General features: G+C 43.0%; 1 protein-coding gene across 1 annotated transcript in view; it reads right to left on the reverse strand.

The window, feature by feature from the left end:
• Positions 1–1,415: 1,415 nt before the first annotated feature.
• Positions 1,416–11,321, reverse strand: part of LOC107294327 (poly(ADP-ribose) glycohydrolase-like) — a gene marked incomplete at its 3' end in the record, with an annotated part of 41,038 nt that continues 31,132 nt past the window's right edge. Inside the window, 1 exon segment of the mRNA XM_029285593.1 lies at positions 1,416–1,495. Coding sequence (XP_029141426.1) covers positions 1,416–1,495 — 80 coding nt within the window.

Consider the following 11,321-nt stretch of genomic DNA (forward strand, 5'->3'; position numbering starts at 1 on the left):
ATTTTGGGGGAAAGAGAAGGAAGTTTGACAGCTAGAAAGAATTCATTTCCTTCGGCAAAGGGTCTTATTTTGTGCAGCCACTATTTATTTATTAAATTTATATGCTGCCCATCAGACTATCAAGTGACTCTGGGTGGCTTGCGATGTCAGGACAAGAAGCAACGGATGGAAACTAACCAAGGAGAGAAGCAACCTAGAACTAAGGAGAAACTTCCTGACAGTGAGAACAATTAACCAGTGGAACAACCTGCCTCCAGAAGCGGTGAATGCTCCAACACTGGAAGTTTTGAAGAAGAGACTGGACAGCCATTTGTCCGAAATGGTATAGGGTTTCCTGCCTGAGCAGGGGGTTGGACTAGATGACCTCCAAGGTCCCTTCCAACTTTATTATTATTATTATAAGCTTAAAAAAGACATGAAAACATTAAGCACTAAAAGTTTAAACATTAAAACTAAACAGACAACGAAGTAGATAAAACTTGGATGCTTACTAATAATTAAGCTTGCCATTCTACCTAAGCATCTCAGAGAAATGAGAGATGGATAGGGAAAGTTTTCTCAATAAGCATGTCCAGGAGGGAACAACTTTTTATTTTATTTTAGTTTTCTTTGTTCTTATGGAAATGCCTCATCTCTTGTGTTTTGCAATGATCCGGCTGGCGGGTTTGCTAAATTGAATACACGAAGGGAGCAGAACGCAATATCCCCAGAAAATTCTCTACGGAAAATATTTAAAGAGTCTTATTAATCTATTAGAAGCTGCCAGGGATTCTAGAGGTTTGTCGGAAGCCTTGTTCCGTTTCCCCCCCCCAGCAATATTTGCATTAATCTTCTGTTTCACCACAAAACGACTATTCTGTGATGAGCTAAGGCCACCCAAATAAAGTTATCGCCTTCTAAAAGCAGAACAGAACAACAAGAGTTGGAAGGGACCTTGGAGGTCATCTAGTCCAACCCCCTGCTCAGGCAGGAAACCCTAGACCATTTCAGACAAATGGCTGTCCATTTTCTTCTTAAAAACCTCCAGTGTTGGAGCATTCACTGCTTCTGGAGGCAGGTTGTTCCACTGGTTAATTGTTCTAACTGTCAGGAAGTTTCTCCTTAGTTCTAGGTTGCTTCTCTCCTTGGTTAGTTTCCATCCGTTGCTTCTTGTCCTGTCTTCAGGCGCTTTGGAAAATAGCTTGACTCCCTCTTCTTTGGGGCAGCCCCTGAGATACTGGAACACTGCTATCATGTCCCCCCTCATCCTTCTCTTCATTAAACTAGACATACCCAATTCCAGCAACCGTTCCTTGAATGTTTTAGCCTCCAGACCTCTAATCTAAGTTAAAGGCTTAAGTTAAAAACTTCTAAGTTAAAGGCTTATTCCCTGGGGGGGGGGGGCAGAGAAAAGACTAGGAGATTGACAAGTTTACTTTTTTCCGTGACTCTTCGGAAGTAGCAGAAAAGGGTTTTGAGTTTCTCAGGCTTTCTCGGAGACCGCCCCTCAAACAATCTGCAGGAAGCAAAAAGAGAAAGACAAACGATTGGAAAGTAATTAAGCCAAGCAAAATGAAGCAGTTGCACCGCCTCAAAGCCCATTTAAAGATAATCCCTGCCGTGACTTTTCTAGGTTCTGGTTTCCTCCTCCTGATCGTGGGCCAACGGTCTACAGCAGCTCGACGTGACCTATGGCCTGTGGACTTCAACTCCCAGGATTCCCCAGCCAGCCATGAATTCTGTGAATTGGAAGTCCACGGGTCTTAAAGTTGATCTGGTCTACGATCTCTTCAGCTTGCTGCTTTCCGAGTATTATTGTTCTATCCCAAGGACCAAACCCCTGTTGATAAAATAGGCTGGAGACTTAAAACAAAACAAACCCCTTTTAATATGAGTGACAAACCTGCCAAATAGTCCAGAAACAAAAGCAGCAAAACACAATCCAAATGGAGGAAATAGTCTACATGAAACACGATGCGAACAGAACAGGATCTCATGAAGTACTTTGCAAATGGTTGCCTTCAGCAACCAGCACTGCCCACACCTCCTCTTTTTATACAGCAGTCCCAAAGCGTTGCCTCTCAGTGCCTTCTCCTTTTTTCCTGGAGTTTTCGTATTAACTGCTGCTGATTTACTCTCGCTAATTGCCGGTGTGTGCGAGCATCAATTAGCATGTCCATCAGGTGTGAGTCCTCTGAGTCTGACTCATTCTCCTCACACAGCTGAGCTTCATCAGGAACATGACTGGAGGGCCCAGGCTCTTCATCAAACCTTGAGTCTTGTAATTCATCAGAGCCTCCCTCTGACCCTGATGGCCCTTCAAATGCCTCCTCCACCTCCTCCTCAGATTCCTCAGACTCAGCTGTTGGGAACACAGGCTGGCAGGAATCACAGTTATGAAGCCCAAATCCCTAATAATTTTCTGTGGTGACTGAAGCTTACAGGACTTTGGATCCAGCACATCTGCAGGGAACCAGGTTGTGAATTTTAGCGTAGTTTAGTTTCCTAACCAGGTTGTGAATTTTAAGTTTAGTCTAAGTCCACGTCAAAATGCTGGATAGTTCCTTTCTTGTGCCCCAAAGGATACTTTACCCAGCTTATCTGAATCCAAATGACTCTGCCTAAAATTTCAGAGCTACTATCAGAACTCAAGACAATATTCCACTCATCTAAACAGATTGTTGGAGGATACTGGAGAGAGACTTTTTATTAGCCTGATCCAATTGTGGAGTTGGGTAATATGTGTTCCTTCCTTGCTCCATTTTAAACAGTAAATACAAACTCTGAATTTTTTGTTTTTTTATGCTTTGTTAGAAGGTAGTGACAGATTTTATCTTCCTGGGCTCCAAGATCACTGCAGATGGGGACTGCAGCCAAGAAATTAAAAGATGCTTGCTCCTGGGGAGGAAAGCTATGGCAAATCTAGACAGCATACTAAAAAGCAGAGACATCACCCTGCCAACAAAAGTGCGTATAGTCAAAGCCATGGCTTTCCCAGTTGCAATGTATGGCTGTGAAAGTTGGACCATAAGAAAGGCTGAGTGCCAAAGAATGGAGGCCTTTGAACTATGGTGCTGGAGAAGACTCCTGCGAGTGCCCTGGACTGCAAGGCGATCAAACCGGTCGGTCCTAGAGGAGATCAACCCCAACTGCTCTTTAGAAGGCCAGATCCTGAAGTTGAAACTCAAGTACTTTGGCCACCTAATGAGAAGGAAGGACTCCCTGGAGAAGAGCCTGATGCTGGGAAAGATGGAGGGCAAGAGAAGAAGGGGACAACAGAGAATGAGGTGGCTGGATGGAGTCACTGAAGCAGGAGGCGTGAGCTTAAATGGACTCCAGAAGATGGCAGAGGACAGGAAGGCCTGGAGGAATGTTGTCCATGGGGTCGCGATGGGTCGGACACGACTTCGCAACTAACAACAACAACAATCTTTATTTTTATGTTACTATTCTTTTTTCATGTGTGCAGGTGGTGCTCTTGCATTCTTTTGCTTTTCTGGGCTTTTTGCTACGTAACACCTAGCAAACGAAGGGCGTGATTTCTATATTTAACAGGTTAAAAACAAGACAAAAGTAAGTCTGCCACTTGTGTCCACCATTTCTACATTTGTTTTCTTGGGTATATTTGTGCTGATTTTGACAATAAGCATTTCAAAACCTCCCTCTGGAATGTATCAACAATAAGCTATGTTCCTTCAATGCACTATTATTATTATTATTATTATTATTATTATTATTATTATTAATTAATTAATTAATTATTATTAACATTTTCCCGGTTAAGGGCAAAAAAAAGATTTTGTTCTTCAGCCATTTCTCTGTGCATGAAAACATGTTTCCTTGTCGCATTTCGAAGCTTGGGGGGGGGGGGAATACCCTCGTACAATGAAAATCCTTGTGCACCAGTAAACATAACTATTTTAGTCATTAAGAGAGAGCACATACTTTTATATCCAGCATGTTTTAAACTGCCTTCCAGCCAGCTGCATTTATGTGACTCGATTTGATTTCATACAAAGCAAAATTCGCCCACGTATAATGCAATTTGCCTCGAAGGAGAAACTGTGATGGCTTGAGAACAGGAAGAAGGATGCCTCTTAAAAGAGTCTCTTCGGTAATAGAGGCCAGAGATGGCAAAAGAGATTGGAGACACACTCTTGTTTCTCAAATCCACTCTTGAAATGCTGACTAGGAAGGGACAGTAGGACGGGAGCATCTTAATAATAATAAAGTTGGAAGGGACCTTGGAGGTCATCGAGTCCAACCCTCTGCTCAGGCAGGAACCCCTACACCATTTCGGACAAATGGCTGTCCAGTCTCTTCTTAAAAACTTCCAGTGTTGGAGCATTCACCGCTTCTGGAGGCAGGTTGTTCCACTGGTTGATTGTTCTAACTGTCAGGAAGTTTCTCCTTAGTTCTAGGCTGCTTCTCTCCTTGATTAGTTTCCATCCGTTGCTTCTCGTCCTGCCTTCAGGCGCCTTGGAGAATAGCTTGACTCCCTCTTTTTTGGGGCAGCCCTTGAGATAGTGGAAGACTGCTATCATGTCCCCCCTCGTCCTTCTCTTCATTAAACTAGACATACCCAATTCCAGCAACCGTTCCTTATAAGTTTTAATTGTTCTAACTGTCAGGAAGTTTCTCCTTAGTTCTAGGTTGCTTCTCTCCTTGATTAGTTTCCACCCGTTGCTTCTTGTCCTGCCTTCAGGCGCTTTGGAGAAGAGCTTGACTCCCTCTTCTTTCTGGCAGCCCCTGAGATATTGGAACATGCCTATCATATCCCCCCTTGTCTTTCTCTTCGTTAAACTAGACATAATTGTACATATTTAAGTGACTGTACATCTGTCTAATTCTGTTTGGTAGAAAGGCACGCTAGGTTTTCAGACAAAGAGAAGTCAGATTTCAATGTGTCTATGGAGATTCTCAGTTATCCAAGTCAGGGGTGTTCCACAGGTACTTTTTCTTCCCCCAAGAACATCTTTTCCTTGAAGATGTTTTATTTCTCATCCAAGAAGCTTCTTTGGTTCTGCTTCAGTTCAGAACTGAAGAAGCTTCTTGGATGAGAAGCGAAACGGCTTCAAGGAGAAACAAAGAAAGCCCCACTTGCCTCTTGAAAAAATAAAAGCATCTTTGGATCAAATTTCAATAGCTGGAACTTAGTCTTTGTTTGGGAAGCTAGCTTTCAAAACAGGGATGCAAAAAAAACAAAACAAAAAACCAGCCAGAGTTGAAATACTGCTTTCATTATAAGCCTAGGGGTTGGAAGGTCTTCCAATCCAACCCACGTCCAGGGCAGGAATCCTCAGGATATCCTGGACCAATGGCTGTCCAGTCTCTTCTTGAGAACCTCCAGAGATGGAGCCCCCACAATTTTAGGAGGGAGCTGTTCCGTTGATTAACAGTTCTCAAAGTCAGGAAATTCCTCCTAAGTTTCAATTTTGGATCGTTCGCTGTGAAGCTTTCACCCACTGCTTCTTGTCTTGTCCTCAGATGCTGGAGAGGCATCTACTCTCTCTCTCTCTCTCCCCTGTGAGGGTCCTTCATGTATTGGAGAGCTGCTATCATCTCTCTCCACATCCTTCTCTTCTTTAAACTAGACGTGCCCAACTTCCTATAACTGCTCTTCATGGGTTTTAGTTTCTAAGTTCCTTACTGTCTTTGATGTTCTTCTCAGCATCCTTCTTTGTATTGTGGTGACCAGAACTGGACACGAGTTTTCCAGCTGCAGTCCAACCAGGGTAAGATAGGGAAGTATTTTCACTTGCAATGAACTTCAGTTGTAATCGTGAGGAACACATCCAAATAACTCTGGCAACTTTTAAGATGGCAGAATATCTAGAGTCAACTTGGGGACTCTTTGGAGATGCCGCAATGGCTTAAAAGTGTGTAACTGAAGGTACAGGTGACTGTGAAGTAGAAAAGAACGATTTTGCTACCCAGGTACCTGTTAACCTGGACGTTGTGTCAGAGACTGCGATAAATGAAGTAGCAGTGTTTATCATCTGGAAGACCTGAAAAGTCCCACACGAAAAAGGTCCGAGCCTACGAAAGAGATCTTTGGTAGATCTTCTGGGACCTAGTAGAACTACTGTCACTGAGACACTTCAGTGAGTGAACAGGATGGTTGCAAACTACTCAACTTCTGAGGTTGTTAGGAACCAGTCCCTAGCAGCAAAACTGATAACCTCAGCAAAGGTTACACAGCAGATGCTACAGCCCCTAGTGGTGCCTGCTCTGTTGTTTATGGCTAGAACAGCAACAAACGTGGCATGAAGTAAGAAGAAAACCAGTAGTCAATTGAAGGTAATGGAGAAGTGGTACATCACATGTGTTTTTGTAGATTGTTCTTAGGCTTGAATGTCCCAGATGTTTTCTGTAGCGCCCAAATGTTGCTAACAGTGGAACTGTGAAAGAATTCCCGATGCTACAAGGCTTTGGTCTTAGATGGCACTTCCATCTTGCTCCTTACATTTTTATTTAACTCAACTCAAGATTGGGAGGAGGAACTTGAAAGCAATTTGTCGATCCGACTTCAGATAATCAATTTGCTAATGGAGCATTCTGGCAGGATTTTTGTAGACGTTGACCTAATTATAAAGCAATATAAGTAAAAGGGAGAACTCATCGTTTCGATCTTGTAGTATTTGCTTCTGTTGTTCAGTATCTGCAATTCGACCAATAATGTAATTTGAGCATTATCGGGTTTTTGCTGCTAATAGGGCAATGCGTCGAGGGTTACAATGATCATCGTTTTTGCTTTCCTGGCAAACCTGGAGAGATTTCAGTCCGAGAACAGGATTACTTTCTGATCCACTTTTTAGAAGCCTCATTATAAGCATCTGCTAACACATTGGATGTCCACAACGGCTGCTCATGAATGAAGGTGGTGGTTTGGGATATCTTTTGTTGCTGTTAGTTGCAAAGTCGTGTCCGACCCATCGCGACCCCATGGACAACGTTCCTCCAGGCCTTCCTGTCCTCTACCATCTTCTGGAGTCCATTGAAGCTCACGCCTACTGCTTCAGTGACTCCATCCAGCCACCTCCTTCTCTGTCGTCCCCTTCTTCTATTGCCCTCCATCTTTCCCAGCATTAGGCTCTTCTCCAGGGAGTCCTTCCTTCTCATTAGGTGGCCAAAGTACTTGAGTTTCAACTTCAGGATCTGGCCTTCTAAAGAGCAGTCGGGGTTGATCTCCTCTAAGACTGACCGGTTTGAACGCCTTGCAATCCAGGGGATTCGCAGGAGTCTACTCCAGCACCCATAGTTACAGCATTTCAATGTTACATCTTTCCTTCAAGAATTTAAAAATAAAAGTATTTTTTTTCTTTTTTTCCCTTCATTCCAGTTGCCACAGGTTGCTCCTTATCATATACTTTTTATTTGTAGCAGTTTTAATAACTGCAGTTTAACAAAGAGAAGGACGAGGGGGACATGATAGTAGTCTTCCAATATCTCAGGGACTGCCCCAAAGAAGAGGGAGTCAAGCTATTCCCCAAAGCCCCTAAAGGCAGGACAAGAAGCAATGGATGGAAACTCATCAAAGAGAGAAGCAACCTGGAACTAAGGAGAAACTTCCTGACAGTGAGAACAATTAACCAGTGGAACAACCTGCCTCCAGAAGCGGTGAATGCTCCAACACTGGAAGTTTTTAAGAAGAGACTGGATAGCCATTTGTCCGAAATGGTATAGGGTTTCCTGCCTGAGCAGGAGGTTGGACTAGATGACCTCCGAGGTCCCTTCCAACTTTATCATTATTATTATTATTATAACCTTTTGGGCACCAGGGACCAGTTACTTGGAGAGAGGTTTTCCCGCGGACCGGAGGGGGCGTGGTTTTGTGTGCTGCCTGCATCCCGCGGATGGGGCTTTGCTTGTTTGTGTGGACCGGTTGCTGGCATGCCGCGGCCCGGTACCGGTCCACGGACTGGGGGTTGGGGACCCCTGCAATAGATTATTCAGTCCCTTTTATAGAAAAATGGTCCCTATAGTAGTATTTAAGGAAAACAGAACTCTTCCCTTCAAAAAGTTAACAGAGGATTAAAGATCTATTAAATGTAAAACGCTTTATTTTCCACTTTGCCTTTTTTCATGTTATTAAATTTATTTAAAAGGTGCCCATTATCAGTAATATCAAAAATCTATTTTGTCTTGCCATGACACAGTTGTGCTACTTTTTCATTTTCTCAAAAGGTTTTAGCATCTTTCGTATCTTATAGAGAATTGAAGACTTGAGTCAGCTGAGCCTATAAAGAATGCTTGCGTTTTACTTTTTCCCTCAAAGTTCTAGAAAAAAAGAGAATTTTCCTCAAGTTAGATTTAAGTTTTCTGACGAGAAAGTCTCCACGCACCTTCAAACCATGTCAAACACAAAGCACTGTGGAAAACAAATTCTCGGTTATGGCTGTGAGTCTTTTAATTAAGCAGATGAGTTTCATTTTCTCTATTTACATAGAAAATAGCTTGGAGGTTTAGGATTCCCCTGGCTTGTGAGTAAAAGAACACATTTCAACCATTTAACCTCACAGGCAATATCTTTCCATATTTATTGCAGTCAACCAAATATCAAGTGTAACATCAACTCTACCCAAAAAAAACCAAACAAAATCCAAAAACCAACTACCGGTACTTGATCTAAAGGTGAATTCTTTTTTTTGCACTTGTGACAAAATCACACGTTCTTTATCCTCTACAGCATCATCTATCCAACAAATATTACTTTCCCTGGCTCTTTTTTCCCCCCGGTAGAAAGTGGGAACATTAAAACTTTTGGAAATAGAAGAAAAAAGAAAATGAGAGAGGGAGGGAGGAAGGAAGGAGGGAAAGAAGAAAGGAAGAAAAGGAGGGAGGGAGCAAGGAAGGAAAGAAGGGGGAAAGAAGAAAGGAAGGAAAGAAGGAGGGAAAGAAGAAAGGAAGGATGGAGAGAGGGAAAGAAGGAAGGAAGGAAGGAGAGAGGGAGGGAGGGAGGGAGGAGGGAAAAGAAAGGAAAGGAGTGAGGGAAAGAAGAAAGGAAGGAAAGAAGGAGGGAGGGAAAGAAGAACGGAAGGAAAGAAGGTGGGAGGGAGGATGGATGGAAAGAATAAAGGAAGGAAAGGAGGAGGGAGGGAAAGAAGAAAGGAAGGAAAGAGGAAGGAAGGGAGGGAGGAAAGAATAAAGGAAGGAAAGAGGGAGGAAGGAATAAAGAAAGGAAAGAAGGAGGGAGGGAGGGAGGGAGGGAGGGAAAGAAGGAAGGAAAGGAGGGAGGGAGGGAGGAAGGAAGGAAGCAAGGAAGGAAAGGAGGGAAAGAAGAATGGAGGGAGGGAAAGAAAGGAAGGAAAGAAGGAGGGAGGGAGGAAGGAGGGAAAAAAGAATGGAAGGAAAGAAGGAGGGAGGGAGAGGGAAAGAAGGAAGGAAAGAGGGAGGAAGGGAGGAGAGAAGGAAGGATGGAAAGAATAAAGTAAGGAAAGAGGGAGGAAGGAATAAAGGAAGGAGGGAGGGAGGGAAAGAAGAAAGGAAGGAAAGGGGAAGGAATGGAGGGAGGAAGGAAGGAGGGAGGGAAAGAAGAAAGGAAGGAAAAAGGGAGGGAGGGAGGGAGGAAGGAAGGAAGGAAGGAAGGAAGGAAGGAAGGAAGGAAGGAAGGAAGATTTTCACTTGAGTAGTTAAGCCAAGGTCTTTACATACATTGCTTGTATTTTACCCCAATATGTTCTATTAATTTCTAACAGGAAGACTTTTATCCAACATTCCAGAGTGCCGAGTGCTTGCACCAAACCTACTGGGATGGACCTCAGTCTTTTAAAGTTTTAAAGTGATATTTATTTCAGTTGGGTGATCAATGGAGTCTCTGACTAAATCCTGCTGAAATGCATCAAAGGCAATTAAGCTGCAAATCAAACAAAGTCTACACTGTGCCATCTTAAATTAGCAACGTTTGGTCTAACAATGAATATTGGATATACTAGCTGTACCCGGCCATGCGTTGCTGTGGATCAGTCTGGTAAAAGCGTGTGTTGCTTTTACGTCCAACAGATGGCGCTATTTTTCAAAAAAAGCATGTTTTTACCTGTCACAGGTGTGACATCTATATAATATAGGTATATCAAAACACGCGCGTATTCGAATGCAACGTTGTGTCAAAATTTCAAAGCGATCGGTGAAGAACTTTCGGAGATTTAAGATTCTGAACAAACGAACATTTACATTTTTATTTATATAGATTTCAATTTCCCCCAGAACCAGTGATGGGATTCAGCCGGTTCACACCACTTCGGCAGAACCGGTAGCTAATTTTTTTGTTGCCCAGGCCCAGAATGGACTTCCGGAAGTGGCATCCACACAAGAGAACCGGTTCTTCACCTATTTGAATCCCACCACTGGCCCAGAACTATTTGCCTTCCACCATCCTTCAAAAAGCCAGCTTATTTTTATGGCTTGAATATTTATGACGGCAAGAATCAGTTTTAAAAAAAAAGGACGGATGGGTGGTTATGGCAGCTGCGTCAAGTGCATTATGAACCTAGTCTGAAGGGGTGCCTCTGACACTTTCTCAGTTCCAAATGTACCCCCAAAGTGTTGCTGGTCTCCGAGCTGCACAATAACTCAACAAGGAAATGTTGCCGTTGTTGCGTTTTTAAAATTTTTCCACGGGGAAATAATGCGCAGAGTTCATAAACAAGCTTTCCTGTTTTCCAGAAAATATTCAGGTGTTGGGAACAAACTCCTGGGCGGGAGGGTTACCAGAGGCAGTTTTCGTACGTATAATATGGGGCTCTATTCCCTAAGCGGATTAGCTCAAATAGATGAAAAAATTGATGGTCATTAAAGTTATCAAATTGATGCTTATGGTAAAAGACAATTGCATTACTGTAAAAATCAGATTTCCACTCCCCTGGATAAACATAATAGGCAGCAGAATCATTTCCTTGCTGAAGACTATTTCATGCAGTTACATGTATCTTAACTAGCGTACTTTACCCTGGTCTTGATTTTTTTTTTTTTAAAGTTCGTCAACTTTCTTTCTTTCAAAGAGAGGACAGGGTTCACCACCGCTTCGTCTTCTAGCATTAACCAATGGAACACACTACAATCTAAGATTCGTCCCTGCGTAATAATTTTGATTTAGAACTGGCCGTCTTGAGGAAAAAAAGAAGAGTTTCTCAAATATGAACACAATGTTCTTTAGGGCACTGAGAAGCCACTGGCTCTGAGATTACATGGAGCCAGGAATCTTCTTAGAAAGATAAAAAGATTTCATTCTTTATAAGCAGTGAGTGATGGGAAGGAAGGAAGGGAGGGAGGGAGGGAGAAGAGGGAGGGAGGGAGGGAGGGAGAAGAGGAAGGGAGGGAAAGAGAAGAGGAAGGGAGGGAGG

Source organism: Protobothrops mucrosquamatus, unplaced genomic scaffold (genome assembly GCF_001527695.2).
Source record: "Protobothrops mucrosquamatus isolate PMUCROS unplaced genomic scaffold, P.Mucros_1.0 scaffold1911, whole genome shotgun sequence".
Lineage (NCBI taxonomy): Eukaryota > Metazoa > Chordata > Lepidosauria > Squamata > Viperidae > Protobothrops > Protobothrops mucrosquamatus.